This window comes from Sphaerodactylus townsendi, linkage group LG14, assembly GCF_021028975.2.
Source record: "Sphaerodactylus townsendi isolate TG3544 linkage group LG14, MPM_Stown_v2.3, whole genome shotgun sequence".
In the NCBI taxonomy this organism is placed as follows: Eukaryota; Metazoa; Chordata; class Lepidosauria; order Squamata; family Sphaerodactylidae; genus Sphaerodactylus; species Sphaerodactylus townsendi.
Window position 1 is genome coordinate 3,998,483 of NC_059438.1, and position 21,610 is coordinate 4,020,092.

General features: G+C 45.1%; 1 protein-coding gene across 1 annotated transcript in view; it reads left to right on the forward strand.

The window, feature by feature from the left end:
• Window positions 1-987: 987 nt before the first annotated feature.
• The window catches only part of VAT1L (vesicle amine transport 1 like), a 78,926-nt gene continuing 58,303 nt past the window's right edge, over window positions 988-21,610 (forward strand). Inside the window, exons 1-3 of the mRNA XM_048515402.1 lie at window positions 988-1,341; window positions 17,008-17,137; window positions 20,044-20,259. Of these exons, the coding sequence (XP_048371359.1) occupies window positions 1,121-1,341; window positions 17,008-17,137; window positions 20,044-20,259 (567 nt within the window). The 5' untranslated portion in view covers window positions 988-1,120. The remainder of the gene's footprint in view (window positions 1,342-17,007; window positions 17,138-20,043; window positions 20,260-21,610) is intronic.

Below are 21,610 nucleotides of genomic sequence, written 5' to 3' on the forward strand. Positions count from 1 at the left end.
GCTCCCTACGGTCCCCCCATTGTTTCCCAATGGGAGCTAATAGGAGATGGGGGGGTTACAGTTTTGAGGGGCCCAATAACTTTGGCCCCTGAACCAAACTGCACCAAACCTGGGGGTAATTATTAGGGAAGTCTCCTTATGTGACCCTTGAAAAGTTTTGGAGACTGGTGCCTCTTCAGAAATGTGCCCCCCCCCAGCCTTGCAACCCCATTGGCAGCAATGCAGAAAAACCTCAATGCAGAACAAAAGATTCCCTTGGGCAAATTTTGATTGTTCTTGTAGGTAGGGTATTCTTGGATGGATTAGCACCAAAATTCTCAGGGGTATCATCTGGAGATTGTCATGATGGCACCCCTGGTTTGGTGCAGCTTTTGTTCTAGGGGTCCAAAGTTATGGACCCTCAAAAGGGTAGCCCCCATCTCCTTCGCAAAGAATGGGGGATGGGGCACCCCCTTTTAGGGTCCATAACTTTGGACCCCCTAAACCAAACTGCGCCAAACTTTGGGGGTACCATAAGGACAGTTTTCAGATGATACCCTGAAATTTTGGTGCCGATACATCCAAAAATGCACCCCCTGCAGGCACCAATGTCCTGGTGCAAAAAAAATTGGTCGTGGTGGAGTGGCCGCGGGGGGGGGGGGGGCATCCAACTCAGGTTTTGCCCAGGGCTACAGTTTGCCCAGGGCTGCCTCGTTACGCCCCTGCTCCCACCTGGAAAGTGGCAACAACTCCCCAGGATGGCAAATTGTTCAGCACTTCTAACGCAGCAACCATCTGCCAGGCTTGGAAGCCGCCCCCACCACACTGGGCACTTGGAGAATCTGGAGAACCGGGTTTGATTGGCTCTCTTCCCATGGATGCTTCTAGCAAGGCGGCTGCCCCAAGGATGCTGGACCCCCTCCCCCCTTTTTTTTTCTGGCTGGCGCAGCTACTCCGTGAGTTACGGCGGGGCCGGCGGTAGGACCCGCGCCCCTTCCCCTGCCGGCGGCTGCAGCCATTGCGCACAGCGCGGCAGACGCGCATTCAACAGGAGGCAGCGGCGGCGTGCGGAAGGGAAGCGCCTTCGGTCCGCCTCTGCCCTGTTTCGCAGCCGCCCAGCCAGCCAGCCCGGCCGCCAGCCATGGCCAAGGAAGGAGGCGAGCAAGCCGAGGAGACCGAGCAGATGATCGAGAAGGAGCCGGCCGAAGGCGGCGGCTGCAGCGGCCGAGCCCGAGCCGAGGACGCCAAGGAGATGCGAGCCGTGGTGCTGTGCGCCTTCGGCGGGCTCAACAAGCTGCGGGTGGCCAAGAAAGCCATGCCGGAGCCTCAGGAAGGGGAGCTCAAGATCAGAGTCAAAGCCTGGTCCAGTATCGCTCTCTCGCTTTTTCCCCCCTCCCCGGGCATCTTCTGACACCCCTTGGCTTTCTCCCCGACCCCCTTCCCTGGGTAGCATCCTTGAGCCCTTTGGGCAGGAGCAGGGAGAAGCAGGAGGATGCGTGCCGCTTGCCAGCCAGCCAATGGTGGCGGGAGGGATCCCTTCTCCAGGTCAGTGGGATAAGAAGGGATGGAGAGGGAGATCTGTCCATGCAACAACTTGGGGCAGAGTTGATCTTCCCATTGAACTAGTTTTTTCCGGGCTAGTGGGTTTTGGTTCCGTGGATTTTGGTGTAACGTTTCGCCCGCATCCCTGGCTGGCATCTTCAGAGGCAGGGCACGGCGAGATGCGTTTCTCTCCTTGGCACGGTGGCACATCCCACTGAAACTCAGGCCATTTGTTCGAAGTTCTTTTATTTTCTCTCCTGCAGAGTTGGGGAGCGGGGCATCCTCGCAGTTGGCACCTTCGTAGTTGGCATCTTCGCAGTTGGCGGAGGCTGCTTGCAGATCTGGCTGGGAGACCTTTGCAAATGTTGCCCCTTTGGCAAGGATGGGAGAGAAGGGCGATGGAAATCGGCAATGCTGCCCTCTTCTATCCTTGCTTCTTCTCCCTTGTTGGTGACTCGGCAATTCAGGAGCATCTGGCTTGTTTCCAGATCTTGCTTACCTTGGCCCTTCCCATAGGGTATCTCTTGTAGGGGGTGACTTTTTTGCTCATCCGTTAGAAATAGGCCAGTTGGCTGTTCTGACCCAGCTGGATCTGATGTGACTCCCCTCCCCCCTTCTCCCTTGCATGCTTTAAACTCCGGAGGAATCCCATTTCTCTACCCTGCTGTTTCTCACCTCTTTCCCTTGCCTTCTGCCTTTCCCCTGGCACAAATATATAGTATGTTAGGTTTACAACCTAGTTTGTAGTAGCATTCTTTTATTGGTCTTTATTTGACAGCGTATGCTTTCGGGAACCCCGTGTCAAAAGAATACAGCTGCTTGCAATTTATAAAGCCCCCCCCCCCTTTTATGTCCAACTGAGAGACCCAGAAAATCTGCACTAAATGGCAAGCTAGGGTTGAGTTTTTAAAATGTTTTGTTTTATTTATAATGCGTTGTTTGTACATTTTTTTAAAAAACCATGTAGCAAACCAGGAGTTCATTCACAGGTTCACACAATTAGTTGCTAGATCGGAAGCAGAACAGCCTTTAACGGCAGCAAAATTGGGCACTGTCAGAAGAGGTGGCTCACGGCACTCCCAGGGCCACGGGGTTTTCAGGGCAAGAGGTTACCAGAGGTGGTTTGCCATTGCCTCCCTCCATAAAGGAAGCCTTAGTGGTCTCCCATCAAAGTACAAATATGGCTGACTCTGATGAGATCAGACCTCTCCACTCCTCCCCAAAATGGTGGGAAGGCAGTATTTTCCACTGACAACCATTGGTTAGACCCAGACTAAATTGACAGTTTCCATTGGCTCCTTCTTGCTTCAGAACCCCTCCTGTTATATGACCCACCTCCTGCCATATATTATATGAAGCTGGCATTGGTCCATCACAGTATTGTCTTCTCAGACTGGTGACAGCTCTCCAGAGTTTCATGCAGAAGTATTTCACATCACCGATTACCTGATACCTTTAAATAGAGATACTGGGGATTGAAACGGGCTTTTTGCTCTACCACTGAACTGCAGTCCCTCCCTGTTATAATTCAGTGTCCCCTATACCCCCAGGAACAGCATTTCATGGAGATCAGTGGGCTGCAGTAGAAAAGGAAAGGCAGGACATTTCCATTCTGTCATTGGAAGATTTAGTCTGGATCCAACCCATAACTATCTGTCGACTGAAACTGCTTATTCAAAAGCTGGCTTTCTACCAGAGTTTCTGAATGTCTTGGAGAGTGGACTTTATGGCATGATAACCTACTGAATTCCCTCCCTTTTTCGAATCCCACCTTAGCTTCCTCCCTTCCTCAAATACACCAAACCCCACTCCCAAATATCTAGGAATTTCTCCATCTGGAACTAGTATCCTTAGGTTACATCTCAGATCTGATCTCCTAGCTGGATACATCAGGGATAGCAAGAGTACTGACTCGCCACATTAGATTGCTTTGATTTTTCTGACTGACGGACATCTGTTTTTATTTATTGGTGCCTCAACCAGAAAATGAAGGCATTGCATCATTTTGGAGGTGATCTTGATAGCTAGAAACTTCTGTTCCTGTAGAAGTAGGGTGGGCTCTAGTACGTTTAACTTTTAAATATTGCAGCAGCTGTCTTACAAAGTGCCTGACAAGTAGATTTGATTTGAGGCTTGCCTTGTATTGGTTGTGTATTGGTTGTGAATTCACCGTGTGAGGGCTGTTTCATATACTTATTGTTAGTTTTGTGTTTAAAAATACAATAGCTGCCTGAGCTTATAAAAGCATTCCCTGGGCATTAGAAAACACTCTAGTAGGTCAGAAAGAAGGCCAATACTAATTTTCATTGCAGAATAACTATTTATGGATGAAGGATTCCACCATGTCATCTGAAGGGATTGGCTAGTTCAGGGCCTAGGAGACATGACACTGGAACAGCCATGCTGGGATTTCCTCAGTGGCGTATCTACCTGGGGACAAGGAGTACCCCTTGTCCCCGGGCACCACTCTTCTGGTCACCTGGGGGGCGCAGAATCGGCCCCCCACATGACCAGGAAGTCCTGCTGCCTCATCATTTTTGCGCACTTCAACCCCTTCCCTGCCAGTCGAGGCATGCAAAAATGAGGCAGCAGGACTTCCTGCTGCCTCCAAGTGCCCTCAACCCCACCCTGGACACCCTGGGAGCCCAGCCGGCAGAGGGAGTCTGGAGGGGGAGGTGGGCACCCTAGACCTTGCCCATGTCCATGTCGACATAGGCGGGGTTGAGGGCAGTGGGGGGTGGAGCCTGCGGCATCAGGGGTGGAGCTGGGGTGGGGGTGGTGGGGGTAGAGCCTGGGGGCATCCTGGAGACAATTTGTCTCCGGGCGCCGTTTACCCCTGGTATGCATCTGGATTTCCTATAGCAAAACAGAACTGGAAAGAGGGACTTTTTAACCCTTTCCCCAGTTCTCTCTCCCAGCCATCAGATTCTCTGAAATTCTGTTTTCTCCTCATAGCACCCTCACTTTCAATTCCTTTCTACCTCCCACTTACTAGAAATGGGCCTCTCTTTAAGTTACCAGGCTGATTTTCTTGGTGGTGTTCTTTGTTTCGTTGTGTTTGAGTGAAGTCCTTCCAGTTCCCACATTTCCGGCTTTGCAGAACCAAAAAGGGTGTGGCTCCCAATAGGAAAAAGTACATTGCAAAGAATTATTTTTATTTACTTCTACTCCCCACCATTTCCCCCAAAGTGACGTCGTCTCCATTTTAGCACAACAATACTGTAGTTTAGGCTAAGCATGAGTGACTGGCTCAAGATTACCCAGCCATTGTGCTTCCGTGGAAGAGAGAGGCCGTTTGAACCAGGGTCTCCCAAATCCTAGTCAGATGCTCTAACTACTACACACCATTGGCATTCTGTGCACACACAGACCCTTCCCAGCATGGGGCACACAGTGTCTGTGATGCTTCCAGACACAGAATTTCAGCAGTCTTGTCTGCTTTCATTGAGAGAATTTTAGTAGAATAATTGGAAGAGGCATGAGAATTATTTAAAGGAAGCGTGGGTGGATTTCTTGCCTGACTGACCAGTTTCTTCATCCAGCCTTCACACTTATGAGCGTCTGTGGCACAATTTATCTGTGTAATGTTTTCTTTTAATAGCTACTATTATTTTTCCATGCTTAAAACTAATTTGTACGGTCTGTTTGTTTTGCTTTTTTTAAACATTTGAGATGGACACAAAAGGAGAAAGCGTCATATTTTCCCCACAATATCTCTGCACGAGGAGCTGATTGTTTGAACTTACACAGTCCATGCCTGGATAGTAATTCAAAATCCAATTTGTGCCCCCTTCTTTTCAACTCACACTTAAGTATGTTCCAGGATTATGTGCTTATTTCTTTTCCTGTTTTCTTATAGAAACTGGAAGATAGCAGTGAACCAGCAGAACTGGGGGAGGGCCATTCTTTCCATCAAATGAGCAAGAAATAGCTGAAAACAAGTATACATCTATGAAAAAAAATCTTTAGGTTAATGTATTTTGCTCCTGGCTCTTTTGCTGTTACATGCTGCCTCTAAAGACGAAGAGAGGCAGGGTGGAAAAGATTAAATTGGTTGTTCTTCTGTGTATGTTTGTCGCAGCAGACTTCCGCCTTTTCAGAACCTAAATCAGACGTTTGTCCAAATCTGCCTTTGAGCGCGAATGCAGGAGCCAAGCAAAATGTTCATGGTGTAACTGCTGCAGCTAAAACGGAATCTTTCTGTGATGGAATAAAAAGTTTCAGGAAAGCCCTTTCCTGTGCTTCCATTTCTCCATTTCTTTCTGCCTGTTTTTAACAACTCAGAGAGTATTGATTTTATTCTTCTGTTGAGTCATTTTCCCCCTTCCCCTTAAGATGCCAGAGCAAGGGCAAGAAACATGAAGCTAAAACAGAGCAAATGGCAATGTGGTATTTAGTGGCTGAACTGTTGAACTAGGATCTGAGAGATCCCATTCTGGCATGGAAGGGTCCTGGATGACCTTGAGTCAGCCACAGGCTGTCACCCTAAATCAACTCACAGTGTTGCTGCCAAGTTAAGATGGAGGAGAAGGGAATGATGTAAGCCTCTTTGGGTCCCCATTTGTGGAATATGTGGGGTAGGAATGAAATAAGAAAATGAAATAATATGTGTAAGACCCCTGTCTTGGCCTTGCCCTTCTGCACATTTGGGTGTTTTATGCATCCATAGGATGCCATGCTTTAGGCCACTTTGTGTGTTACAATGAATGCATACATCTGTTTGTAAGACAGAGCCAACATGCATTGATTTTACAAATGAAACTGGGTAGCAGACCTGGTTAAGTGATAGATAGATAAACCTTTATTAGGCATAGAGACCTGGTTAAGTGTGGGTTTTAGATCACGCATTGAGCTGTTCATTCTTTGAACATAGCATGAGAATTACTCAAGGCACATATAAAAAAGGAAAAATCAAATGTTCACAGTAACTTCTTAACAATGCTTGTGTGTGTGTGTGTGTGTGTGTGTGTGTGTATAAAGTGCTGTCCAGTCACAGCTGACACGGCTCCCTCAGCAAGGGGATGAGAGCCAGTATGGTGTAGTGATTATCAGCAGTGGACTCTAATCTGGAGAACTGAGTTTGATTCCCTGCTTCTCCACATACAGCCTGCTGGGTGACCTTGACGCAGTTATCTCAAAACTCTCTCAGCCCCATCTACCTCGCAAGGTGTCTGTTGTGGGGAGAGGAAGAAAAGAAGTTTGTAAGCTGTTTGGGACTCCTTATGGTAGAGAAAAGTAGGGTATAAAACCAACTCTTTTTCTTTCAAGGCAAGAAAGAAGCAGAGGTGGTTTGCCATTGTCTTCTTCTGCAGAGTCTTTTTTTGATGTTTCCCTTCCAAGTACTGACCCTGTATAACTTCTTGATGACATCAGACAATACCAAGCTGCCTTCCCTCCCATGCTTTTATTCACAGGAGAGTAATCCTATATTACCCAGCATTTGAATATTGACTAGACAGTCTTCTCCACATTTCCTTTGTTCCAGAACTTTGTGTAAGAGATAAGGACCACTAGCATTTGCGGCTGGGAAGGAAAGTGTTACCCTCCTGTTTTGCTCCTGCTACACAAATGCCCTGACATTTTTATGGGAACGAAATGTCAAGGTGAACAGCTGAGATGCTTATTTTAGAAAGCGTTGACATTGAGCACAATGTTATCACAAGGATAACGCCAAAGGGGTCTAGGATAGGGTGGATTCCAGTGGAATTTGCTTACTTTGTCAAAAAGCACAAACAAACTTATTTTTCAGTTCTGTCTGGTTTGCAGAACTGAATCATCAGTCATCTCAGATCCTAGATAGTGGCTGCAGTAGCAATTTTATACAGCTGGTGGTGATTTTCTGTGGTAGTATTATGCCGGTACAGTGGCTTTGGAGAGACAGACGGTATATTTACTTTTTACATTTGTCCCAGTAGTCCTGTACTAGCTGAGTGGGTGTTATTGAGGGGTTGTCTCCTAAATCCCATTGTCTGACAGAGAACTCAGTGTTGCTTATGGATGCTGATATTGTCTTTGCAACAATGTCCAAAGGTATTGGTGCTTCCCTTTCTTTTGTTTGTGCAGGTTCACAGTATGGGAGAGATGCCTCAAGGGAAATTTTTACCCATGTCAGTGCTGATGAGGTTTCTAGGACCCTGGAAACATTGTGCTCTATTTCCTGATCCATGGGGGTTTGTATGCATATGTGCATGTGGACTCAGTTATGGACCAATGGAGGACATTTTGCCCTGAAGGGCAATGGTTGTAGCTTATCCCAAAAAACTACAATGGTTGTAGCTTATACCAAAAAAATTGTGAGAAATAGAGTTTTGTGAGATTTCTCTATTAACAATCCCTCTGTTAACTGTCCTTCAGTTGGATCCCTCCAGGTTTTCTGCTAGAGTTTGCTTTATTCCATATTAAATCCAGACAGAAAAATCTTCAAAATAAATAAATCCCCCCCCATGCTTCTAGACAACAATTGCTAATATAGCCTAGTAAGTGGTCAAACATGACTCTTCCTTCTCTTCTGTAAGTGGAAACCTGTTAAGATTCAATCCTGTATCCGCTTCCTTCCACTGAGAGGACTGCAGTCCCCCAAGTTGTCCATGGGGAAAAAAAACTACTATTAAACAAGTCTGATGTAGATAAATTCTCAATTGGCATATTCAGGCTGAGCAATTCATGGAGATTTGGGGGTGGAGCCTTGGGAGGGCAGAGTTTGGGGAGGCTGTGTGCTTTGAGGTGGGGTCTCCCTGCATTTCCTCATTTACACACAATGAGGCGCCCTCTTGCTTCTCCGAAGCCTAGCCGCCATTTTGCCTGCCCCCTGAGGAGAATGCTTCCAGATTCAAGTGGTTGTTGGCCACCTGTCTTTGATTTTTTAAAAGGGTGTTTCTTTATCCATCACTTTTTGGATAGATTGAAAGTGTTTAAATTAAAACAAAAAGACACCCCAAAAGCCCGCAGAAATGCTGGCAGGACTGGTCCTGCGTGGGCCAGGTTAAGATGGCTAGGAGCAGAGAAGCCAAAGGAGGTGACACACAGTTCTGAAAGGGTGTGTGTGTGTGTACAATTAAGAATTTCACCCTGAGGTAATGTATGCTTCACCCAAAGGTGAATGAATATGCCTAAAAAGGCCAATGGATTTTTCTTTTCACGGCAAGGAGTAGGTGGAGAGGTCAGCCTCAGCGTACCAGATAAAGGGAGCTAGCAGGAATGGCACATGTAAATGGAAGAAAAATACGATGCAGTGGCAAAACAAATGTTCTGAAAATGTCACAAAGGGAACAAATGCTTTAAAAGGGGCTTGGACAGATTTATGGAGGAGAAGTCGATTTATGGCTACCAATCTTGATCCTCTTTGATTTGAGATTGCAAATGCCTTAATAGTCCAGGTGCTTGGGAGCAACAGCCGCAGAAGGCCATTGCTTTCACATCCTGCATGTGAGCTCCCAAAGGCACCTGGTGGGCCACTGCGAGTAGCAGAGTGCTGGACTAGATGGACTCTGGTCTGATCCAGCTGGCTTGTTCTTATGTTCTTATGTTCTTAATGAAGCAGGAAAATAAGCAAAAACATATAGGTGGGATAAAAAAAATGGAAATTTATGGATAAAACCCAAAAGAAAGGGGGGAAATGCCCTATAAGCATATCCCCTTAAAGTACCATTGGTACACTCTTTTTCAAAAGAAACCAGTTGCTGCCTCTGAGATTTCCAAAGACTTACAGAAGTGGGAAACACATAAAGTTATTATTATTTATACTATTATTATGATTAATAGTAGTTATACATGCAGTCAATGCAAATGGCATTCCAGTGTGTGTCATATCAAATCACAGCTGACTTATGATGAACTGTATGGTTTTGAAGATGTTCAGAGGTGCTTTGTCAGTGCCTGCCTCTGTGTCAATACCCTGGTAGTCCTTAGAGGTCACCCATCCAAATTCTAACCACGGTTGATCCTGTTGAGCTTCTCAGATGGGATGAGATCAGGCCTAGCACTCGAATAAGTAACATTATTTTATTTAATTGGGATTTCAATTTTTATTCTTTCTTTCTTTACAATATTTACATCCTGCCTTTTTCCTTGCTGTCCCAAGGCAGCTTAGAACAAATGTACTAAAGGCATTGATATTTAGGTTTTTTTAAAACAAAACCAACTCTAAGCAATCCCTAACATGAGTTAAATGTTACCTGTAGTAAACTCACCACAAAACACAACTTCAGTGAAAAGCCCATAGGAAACAATTCTGTGAAATAAAACTGCTGTATCTTATTTTAGATTTAAAAAAAACCAGTAGCTGAGGCGTCCTTCTACCCCCTTTGGACATGCTGTTCCACAAAGTTGGGAAACCCGCCAGACACCTGTTGTGTGTATAAAGGGGCTGGATTGGTGATTAGTTCAATTCTAAACTCATGACTGGCTTCTGATCATCTCCACTGATGTCCGCAGTGACCTAAATTTCCTCATGAACGCTGTCTGGTATTCATGCGGGTTTCCATTTTCTTTTTTTCTGGGTCAGACCCCCCTCTGTCTTGGTTATCACTGTCAGCTTTGCCGTCACATTGAAATCAGGATAGTCACATGGCGTTGCTTTGCATGAGAGCAATCAATGGGATTATTCATGGGTCAGACTCCAGCCACACATGGAGACAACCGTAGGTTTGAAGAAGATGAGATGGGATAGATAAGTGGAAGGAAGGGAAATGTGGGTGACTGCAGTTACCAAGAGCCTCTTGGGCTTCTTAGCCAGCCTGACTTGGCGTGTCGGCAGGAGCGGACTGAGGAAGTGAAAACAGGCCAGGAGCAATCCAAGTGGAGCAGCCCATCTGTGCTACAAGCCATCTCTACAGGGTCACTCAGCACAGTGGAGTGAGCTACCATAGGTATTAGCTCACTCACTGTATCATCCCCCCAGACTGGAAGCAATGCAGAAAAAGACAACAGTTGAGTTGATACCATCTGCTGTTGCCGAGGAGGGGTCTGAGCCAAGCAGCCCCTGAGGTTTGAAAAGAGTTGCTGGGGCTTAACTCTGCTTCCCACCACCACCACCAGCTCTCCAGGCACTGGCCCACCAGGAAATTTGCCCACAGTTTAATGGCCAGTTAATGGCACATACTATCCTCAGTCACAGACTCAAATATAGCATATAGAACAGAGGCATAGCACCAACGGGGCGGGGCGGGGTGGGGTGCAACATCCCGGGCGGAGCCATGGTGAAGTCATGGCCAGGCAGCGGAGGGGGCGTGATGGGGGTGTTCCGGAGCGGGCGGCACCACAGCAGGGGTATAGGGTACATGTGCACCCCGGGCAGAGTTTCCCGTCTCTCCGTCTCTGATATAGAATCATAGAGTTGGAAGAGACCCCAAGGGCCATCAAGTCCAACCCTCTGCAATGCAGAAACACACAATCAAAGCACTCCTGACAGATAGCCATCCAGCCTGTGTTAAAAAACCTCTAAAGAAGGAGTCTCCACCCCACTCTGAGGTAGTGCATTCCACTGTCGAACAGCCCTTGCTGTCAGGAATTTTTTCCTGATGTTTAGGTAGAATCTCTTTTCCTACACCATGAATCCATTACTCCATGTCCTAGTCTCTGAGGCAGCAGAAAACAAGCTTGCTCCTTCACCAGCATGACATACCTTCAAACATCTAAACATGGCTATCATGTCACCTCTTAACCTTCTCTTCACCAAACTAAACATACCCAGCTCCCGAAGTCTCTCCTCGTAGGGCATGGAATCCAGACCTTTTACCATTTTGGTTGCTCTCCTCTGGACCCATTCCAGCTTGTCAATATCCTTCTTGAATTGCGGTGCCCAGAACAATATTCCAGGTGAGGTCTAACCAATGCTCTGGTTTGTAATGCCTTACCTTCTCCATCCCTTAGAATTCCAGAACCCCATTCCCTAGAACCTGAGTGCATCCAGTGATGGACAGTAGACTCAGGTGGACCAAGGGAAATACTTCTTTACACAGAGAGCGATTAAAATGTGGCTGTAGACAGTCATGTGAAAGCTGCTAGAAAAAAAATCAGCCCTATCCAGTGTTTATTTTCCTATGGAACGCCTTTCATCATATTCCCAATATTATATGAAAACCCTTGAGACAGATGCTTTCCTACTCTTTGTCTCTCATCTGAATATCACAAAATAATTAATAGTGTTTTAAAAATAGAAACATGTTTACACTTTCTCTCTCTGTACAAATGCCAAAGAAACCAACCTCCACATGGGCTTTGATGTTCCTCTAACAAACTAAGGATGTAATCACAGAAAAAATGTTTCTGGGCAAACAAAAAGATTTCACGATAAAAGTGCTACTCCCAGCTTGGCTGATGCTAGAAATAGGTTTGTCAGTGTAGTGTAGTAGTTACGAGAAGGTGGACTCTAATCTGGAGAACTGGCTTTGATTCTTCACTCTTCACCACGAGCGGCAGATTTGTTTTCCCTCCTACATTTCTGCTAGGTGACCTTGGGCTAGTCACAGTTCTCTCAGAACTCTCTCACCCCCACCTACCTCACCAGGTGTCTGTTGTGGGGAGAGGAAGGGAAAGGAGTTTGTAAGCTGCTTTGAGACTCCTTACAGAATAGAAAGGCAGAGTATAAATCCAAACTCCTCCTCCTCCTCCTCCTCCTCTTCTTCTCCAGGTTTAGAAATACCTGGGGCCTGAGGAGGGTGAGGTTTGGGGAGGGAAGAGAAGAAGAAGAAAAAGAAGAGGAGGAGGAGGAGGAGGAGGAGGAGGAGTTTGGATTTATATCCCCCCTTTCTCTCCTGCAGGAGACTCAAAGGGGCTTACAATCTCCTTGCCCTTCCCCCCTCACAACAAACACCCTGTGAGTTGGGTGGGGCTGAGAGAGCTCCGAGAAGCTGTGACTAGCCCAAGGTCACCCAGCTGGCGTGTGTGGGAGTGTACAGGCTAATCTGAATTCCCCAGATAAGCCTCCACAGCTCAAGCGGCAGAGCTGGGAATCAAACCCGGTTCCTCCAGATTAGATACACGAGCTCTTAACCTCCTACGCCACTGCTGCTTCAATGGAATATAATGCCATAGAATCCAGCGTGCTCATTTTCTCCAGGTGAAGTGATCTTTGTTGCCTGGAGATCAGTTGTAATAGTGGACGATCCTCACAATTGCATTTGCAGCTAATCTCATGAATGTGCCATGATTTGCATGCATAACATCCACTTGCTGTAGTATACAATTTGCTTGGTCAGATGAGTTCGCTTTGACTCATTCATCCGGTTTTGTTTACACAGATCCTCAAGACAAATCCAGCATGTATCAATGTGAGCATTTTTTAAAAAAAAAATCTGCTAGATATGCCTTTGACTGTGACCCTTCAGTCTAGTTTTGATTTCCATTCTATCTTTGGCTCACTGTTTGGATAAATGATTATTTTGTGTCGGTTAGTTTGGTCAATAGAATCACCTTGGTCTTTTCCTTGCCAGGTTTTTTGTTTTTGCAAATTGAAATTATGTCCGGCTCTTAAATGCAGAGTAGCATTTTACAAATGCAAATAAAGGTAAAGTTTCCCTTTCAGTCGTGTTCGACCCTGGGGTACCACTGCAAACAGCGATTTCATAGGCAAGCCGTTTTTGTGGGGTAGTTTGCCATTGCTTTCCCCGGCAATTCTTTACTCCCTAGCTATGTGCTAGGTACTCATTTACCGACCAAGGAATGGATGGATGGCTGAGTTGACCATGAGCCAGCTGCCAGGATATCTGACCCACAGGGGGCTCGAACTCCTGATCGTGTGAGTGGCAGTGCAAGCACTTAACCACTACGCCTAATGCAAATACTGAAGGACAAATAATTCCTGACAGGATGTGTCAAATTAATACATGCATTGTATTGGGCACTAAGTATACTAGTACTGATGCTCCATCGAGATAACAGAAATATTTAACTCAGTTTGAACATGCTCATGATGTTTTCTGTTTGAAGAAGACATTGTTAAAATAACCACAGTAATGTTTTGGAACCCATTCCAAGATTGTCGGTAATTCGTCATTAAGAAAATCCCTGAGACATAGGAAGCTGTATCAGATATATGCTGAATGTGTGTGAGGGTATGCAGTGGTCCAGAAAGTTGGCTGCCAGCTCTAAGCGAAGAAATTCCCGGAGACTTGGGGGTGGAACCTGGGGAAGGGAGGGGCCCCAGGTGGGGTAGAATGCTCCCAAAATGACCACGTTCTCCAGGTGAACCTATTACTATCACCTGGAGGTCCATTGTAATTCTGGGAGAGTTCCAGCCCCCGCATACAGTTTGGCAACACTATTCATCAGATGCATGAATACTGAGCTGAGCAGATGCCTGCATGCCCACCTGCTGGAACTCAGAGCTATAGGGGTAGGAAATGTAAACAGCGAGGTCAAAAGGCCAGGAAATCCAAGACTGTGACATTTCTATGCAAAGCTCCAAAATGTACTAGACCCACCCAGTGACCATTCCTGGCTTTGCTAAACAATTCAACTCCTATGACGATCAAACTTACCCACCGAGTCAGCATCTTTGAAAGTGGGGAGAGCTGGCTCAGTCTCACTGGCATAATGCCCATTGGGCAAGGTGGGCAGCTGCCCAGGGCATCACCTTGTGGGGGGCATCAAAATGCTGGGTTCGTTTTTGGGTATTTTAGTGGTTTTCCATTTTTGGCCTGCAGGGGGTGCAGTTTTTAGGCTAGCGGCACCAAAATTTCAGCGTATCATCAGGAGACTGTCCTTATGATATCCCCCAGGTTTGGTGAGGTTTGGTTCAGGGAGTCCAAAGTTATGGACTCCCAAAGGGGGTACCCCTATCCCCCATTGTTTCCAATGGGAGCTAATAGGAGATGGGGGCTACAGTTTTGAGGGCCCATAACTTTGGCCCCCCTGAACCAAACTGCACCAAACCTGGGGGGTATCATTAGGGAAGTCTCCTTATGAGACCCTGAAAGTTTTGAGACTGTGCCTTCAGAAATGTGCCCCCCCCCCAGCCTGCAACCCCCATTGGCAGCAATGCAGAAAACTCAATGCAGAACAAAGATTCTTGGGCAAATTTCGGGATGTTCTTGCAGGGAGGGCATTCTTGGATGTATCAGCACCAAAATTTCAGGGTATCATCTGGAGACTGTCATGATGGCACCCCCAAGGTTTGGTGCAGTTTGGTTCAGGGGGTCCAAAGTTATGGACCCTCAAAAGGGTAGCCCCCATCTCCTTAGCAAAGAATGGGGGATGGGGCACCCCCTTTTAGGGTCCATAACTTTGGACCCCCTAAACCAAACTGCGCCAAACTTTGGGGGTACCATAAGGACAGTTTTCAGATGATACCCTGAAATTTTGGTGCCGATACATCCAAAAATGCACCCCCTGCAGGCACCAATGTCCTGGTGCAAAAAAAAATTGGTCGTGGTGGAGTGGCCGCCCGGGGGGGGGGGCATCCAACTCAGGTTTTGCCCAGGGCTACAGTTTGCCCAGGGCTGCCTCGTTACGCCCCTGCTCAGTCTAGCTATGAAAACAGCTTTCCATCCTGTATAAGGCTGATTATGGAATCATGGCACAAATCAGATAGGAGCGCACAGTGATCTACAAAGTAATGGTAATTTCAAGTTTCCCATCCCATCCCTGCCACTGCAACACCCAACTCATGTTTTGATTTTTATTGTCCATGAGATGTTTCAAGCTGTCTGCTTTGCCTTGTTTTGCCTTTCCTTGTTCCACACATTGTTCAATAGTATTGCTTATCTTGGCAATGAAACAGCACTGGATTGTATAAACTTTTTGCAAAATGGTACAATATGCATTCACGTTGCAAACTAGCTGAAATCCTATGAGCGCTTTCCTGTGAGTAAACCTCATTTAGTAAAATGGGATTTTGTTAAGAGTAGATCTGCTCATTTTTTTAAAAAAAATAGCAACAAGCAGAGAACTGAAATCAATGCATTTGATAAGCAGTTGGTAAGGCAGTGAGGTTAGTTTTGTACTTCATTCAATTAATCATCCGGTTTAACTGAAAATTTAAATATATCTGCATAGTTGGAACACCCCAGTCTGCATGCCTTTTAGAGGATACTGACATACCTTTTATATTCTATAACATTTTAATGAGGGCCCCATTGAGGTAGAAATTGTGCCAGAAAGGAAGACCTTTCTTAAGTTCTATTATAAACAAGTGTTTTGTCTAAATGGTAAGAGTATCACAGGAACAATACTCATCTACTTTGGATGCACAATACATATGCATGTTCACTTCCCAGGCTTTCTTCTACACCAGGGATGTCCAACCTATGGCCATCCAGATATTTATGGCCTATGGTTACCATCAGCCCGTGCCAGTATGGCCAATTGGTAGAGCTTATGTGAACTATAGTTCATAAACATCTGGAGGACCACAGGTTGGAGACCCCTGATCTGCAACAAGAATTTTTCCTTCTCTGACACCTCTATCTCCAAAGAATAGTGGGGAAGCAAGGAAGAGTTTCCCAATCAGGTTGGGTGGCTTACAGGCAGAAATGTGAGGCCTCTAGTATCCATCACAATGTTGTAAGCCACACTGATTCAGGCTGGATCGGTTTTTAAATGGATCAGCCAACAAACTGTAATTTCATTTACTTTGTCTGTCTCATCAGTGGTGATGACCGTTTGATGTGAAGTTCAAAGATATGAATTTGTCAGTCTCTCCTAGAAGCAGAGCCTAAGCTGTGGTGGCTGTTTTCCCAGGCAAAACCTGCAGGCCAGGCTCAGACTATAGGAGCATTTAGCAAATTATTTTAAATAACTGTCCTTTTCCCACAAGTCTTTTTGAGTTGCTGTGCTAAGGTGAGATCAGTGGATGGATGCTTTGCTTTGTTCTAATGCTTTGTTATCTGCAGTTTTGTCCTAATATATTATTCTCATAGTTTTTGCCCTAGGGGTTTAAGGTTACTGTTTCAATAACTTAAAAAAAAAGAAGCTTTAGCCCCTTCCAGAAATTTTTTTTCTTTTTGTATTCACAGATAGTAGGCATGTGAAACTGTCTTCTGAGTCAGGCTGTTGGTCTATCTCAGTGGTTCTCAACCTGTGGGTCGTGACCCCTTTGGTGGTCGAATGACCCTTTCACAGGGGATGCCCAAGACTCTCTGCATCAGCATTCTCCATCTGTAAAATGGATAACTGTTAGGGTTGGGGGTCATCACAACACGAGGAACTGTTTTAAAGGGTCGCGGCATTAGGAAGGTTGAGAACCACTGGTCTATCTAGTTCAGTACTATCTCTTCAAATTGGCAGTGGGTCTCTAGGGTCTTAGGCGGTGAATGGTCTATCCTAATCTGTAATCCCTTCCCAAAAATATTAAAGATAATTTTAGGGGAGAGACAACTAAATCATTTACTGACAGACTCTACTTTATTTTCCATCTCTCTGCTCCCATCTGATTCTTGAATTTTTCAGTAGTCAGACAGAAACATGATGAGGTTCTCTAGATTTCTTTCTCCCCCTCTCTAAAATGTATATTCTCATATAATCTTCTCTTGCTTCTTGTGTTTACAGTGGCTTAAATTTTATTGATCTGATGGTTCGGCAGGGGAATATTGACAATCCGCCCAAAACCCCGCTTGTACCTGGATTTGAATGCTCTGGAATTGTAGAAGCTCTGGGTGAAAATGTGAAAGGTTATGAGGTAATTTCATGCTTAACATATTATTTGATAGCCTTGGACTCTTTTCTTGGGCTGGTATTTCTCAGTTTTAACATGGTTGCGTTCAGTGGCGGGATTCAAATAATTTAACAACTGGTTCCGGTGGTGGGATTCAAATAATTTAACAACCGGTTGTCTACAAGCACCATTTTAACAACCGATTCTGCCTAAGTGGTGCGAACCTGCTGAATCCCACCACTGGTTGCGTTCCAGAGAAAGAAACAGACCAATCAACCTGATGCTACTTTGTTTCAGTAATTATAATGGCTAAAAGTTTAAACTATGAAACAACAGGACCTGGATCTCCATGAAACCTTCTAATTGATGGACTTAGGTAGACCACTGTCTCCCAGCTTCAGCACTTCTCTTCCCATCTGAAATATGGGCATATTAGCCCACCTTACATGATGACCTTAAAAGTAGCTGAAATAATATATGTGGCATATTTTCCAGTATGTCATCCATAAGCAGAAGACTTCTGTGACTGAAAGTCTCCTTGAATGATCAGAAGACTTCTCTGTGAGTGGAATGATTTTTCCATGAGCAGGGTGTGGGCTGAAAAATATCCATCAGGCCAACTGATTGACTGTCAGGTCTTGTCTCTGACTGTTTTTAGCTGAAACACTGGTTCATTCTTCACAGCACAAATAAAATATCCTGAGGATGGGGAAAAAGCATCTCAGGGAAGAACTCCACACAGCTTTTTTCTCAAGACATCCTCAGAATTCCTTATTTCAGCTCACGCCGTCTTTTTTTTGAAGTCACTGAAAATGTGGACTTTTTCCTGAAGTCATCTGCAAGCTGTTTCCTGCTAGCTGTGTGGAGCTCAGAAACTGAGGAAATGTCTTATTTTTCCTGCCAGACTGTTAAAGCTCTGTTTCCTCTGTCATTGGCACCTAACATTTTGGGCTGAAGGGATTTGCCATGCCTGTAGCTATTTGCTGAAGTTTACCGTGGACGTTTGCTCCGCAGGCTCCCATCCTGGGTGTCTTTTCAACTTGAAAAGTACATGGTTGTACTCAACTCATCCTGCCGATTCCAGCAATATGTAGTTTCCCCTTTTTTATTTTTGATGAGCTGTCTTCGAAGAAATGAAGACAAGATAGGAATATCAGCATGGATTCTGAAATCGGGTCTGCCCAGGATCGGAGCCTGCACAGCAAACATCCGGGATAACCTTCACCAGATAACCGTCACCAAATAGCTGTGTGCTCAGAGAATACCTGCAGTGCAAAATGACAAGCACAAGAGCTTTAAATTCAGGTGGGCGGAAATGATGGGCGGTCAGCGGAGGGGGGGGGGCTCCTCTTTCTCCTCTGTCCGAACAAAAAATTAGGAGGCAGCTTTTTAAAAAGATGTCCCCAGGACATCTTATTTATGCTGTGCATAATGGACCACTGATAGTTGTATTTCCCATGAATTTTAACCCCATTCAAAGGGGGAGGTGAATCTGCTATTGGGAGCGGCACAGAGTTTCACTGGTGAATTTGCCCTCCCCGGGGCACTTGCCCCAGCAGAGGGGTGAATCTGCCAGTGTGGTAGTGTGGCATTGGACAGTATAGTGTTTTGAGACAGAATACATTATTTCCAGTAGTTTTATCCCTATAATTGACCATTTTTTGCAAACCCCTTTGATTCGTTGCTTAGTAAGCTACGAAGTCCCAGCCTATTTAGCCTTGCCTCAAAGGAAAGATGATTCCATATAGCCTTTGATCATGGATGTTGATCAATGAAATTGACCATTCCTTGTATTTTCTAGCTCTGTATTCTTTTTAAATGAGACTACTAGAACTGCATGAACAACATGACTCTGGAATGATTCATTTCCCGTATCAAAACGTGCAGAGAACATTTCTAAATGAATTAGTTTTACTTTATTCTTACAGACTTCAGCATAGCGTATCTGAACATGGTATATAGAATAATCAACACACTTAAAAATCTGTTCTCTTTGCTGCATCGTATCTGAGGTAGTAATAGAATTTCAGTCACAGAGCAATGTGTTTTGCATTCCTATTTTAGGACCTGTCAAGAGGAGCTGATAAAGCGAGATGTGGGTCTCAAAGTACGAGGATACAAAGTTTGCAGTCAGAATCCAATTTCTGCTCTTAAAAGAAACCTGCAGTCTCTCAGGCACATTAACAACTTGCCCGTGGGTCTGGATCTAGTCCACAGAATACAATAATTATATTATTGCAGTCATTCGGATCTTAAGGGTGAATTGCAATAATTAATTTAAGTGGGACCTCACCGTTCTCTTTCCTGTTGAAATAATCTACCAGGGGATGTTTCCAGAAAAAGAGAAAATCCCAAGTTTTTGCAGTAAGCAGTTGGTTACCGATAGATCAGCAAGACTTTAACCCAGGTTTCCTTAGGCCTAGGTCAACACTTCCAGGACTATATCCCACCACCTGTCCATGTAGCTGTCATGTCTTCCAATAACAGCAAAACTCAGGGAAGCTCCATCACCAGATTGAGTAAGAGTTCAACCTGCCTCCTGTTAGATCTGCATCCTGAGAAATGAAGAGAAATTTGGCTGTTCATTGGCAGATTGCTAATCTGGGTAGACCTTTGACCTAATGCATCATAGTGATTTTCATATTTTTGGTTGCTTCATGCACAGTCGTGCATGATTAGATCTCTCTGCCAATGATGATTAGAAGGTGTGTGTGTGAACTGTCTTCCCTTGAAAAGCACTGCACCATCAGTGTTTCACAGAACTCCTGCCTGTATGGTCATATCTGTGATAACCTTTTCATACATGCTGGTTATCTTTTGAGCCAGTGTTACATGTGCAAATGAGTCCTTATTAGATCATCCTGCAGCCATTCAAATAGGGACTTTCTGAATTCCATAACTTGAGTGTGACCCTGTCGAATTGCTTTCAGATTGGAGACAGGGTCATGGCTTTTGTCAACTACAACGCCTGGGCAGAAGTCGTGTGCACGCCTCTCGAATTTGTGTACAAAATCCCGGACGATATGAGCTTTTCAGAAGCTGCTGCCTTTCCTATGAACTTTGTCACTGCCTACATGATGCTGTTTGAAGTCGCCAACTTGAGAGAAGGCATGTCGGTGCTGGTTCACTCTGTAGGAGGCGGGGTGGTAAGTTTAGCTGATTTAACTCTTGGCTTGCCAGCAATTGTAGCTTTGAAAGTGTTCAAACTTGGTGTGGGCTCTGAAGTCATAACCTCGTTTTAAATGTTCTCATCTTTCAAAGAGATAGGATGATGGAAGTGTCATCTCTGTCCCTTCTGATCTATACATGTGTAAGCATTAATGTGTATTGATTAAGCATTATTTCCCAGTCAGACGAAAAACATATTGATCGTCATTGTGTGCTTTTAAGAAAACAGGTCTTGTTAAGTTTTCAGATCCCAGACGTTACTAGAGGGACCGAAATCACGGTGCTTACTTTTAGATGATGTTATTTAGCGTATTTGGTTTTTGTATGACAAGCAGGGCATGCATTTTTCCCTTTAGAAAATATCGGGCTGATCCTTATCCTGATGCTACAGCCTGTTCCAAATTATACATTCTCTCTTGTTGGCATCTTTGGGAAGACAGAACAAGAGGGTTAAGTAGATACCAGGGTAGTTCTTCTTGAGGTTTCAAGGTTTACCCTTGCAGCCAACTTATAGTGATCCCTGTTTTTTAAGACAAGAGACAAACAAATGTGGTTTGACATTGCTTGCCTCTGTGTCACAACCCTGGACTACCTTGGTGTCTCCCATCCAACTAGTAACCAAGGGCAAACCTGCTTAGCTTCTGATGTATGATGAGATTGGGCAGGCTTGGGCCAGCCAGGTCAGAGGTCTTTGGAGTTTAGGTCATGACAAAATGAATAATTTGGTGTCCCATGCAAAAGCTTTCCAGGTATATAAACATTCTTCTGACCTTGAGTAGCAGCAGAACCATGAACAGGTCAATATGTTGCACACACTTCATGGAGTACAACATCATGACAAATCTCCCCCATATAATGTAGTTTAAATCACCTTACCAAATCCCCCCACTGAGTTTGATAGCTATAATTGACGTGAATGAGGAGATGGATAAAAACCTGATGATGAATGTTACGAAGTCCACAAAACTAGGCACTTGGGAAAGGCTTGTATCTTCTGTACATTGCTAATTTCAGGGGCCCCTTTCCTGCCCAAATCCTATGCATGCAGGCTACAACTGACATAACAAGGAAAAAAGTTATCTCAGCAGAAAATCTCTTTAGCCCATGATAATTGTGCTTAAGATGAAAGACCCCTCCCAGCCCATTGCAGCAAAGCACTGGAATTTATAATCTTATTACGGCTCGGTACAGTACAGAGGAGGCCTATTTTATTCTTGTTGAATATTAAAAGAAAATCTGAAGTGTGGAATTTGGAAAGAATAGAGAGCTGGAGAGGGGGCATAAGATTGCTCAAGAACTGCGAAGTAAACTGGGACTCAGTGACTCCAT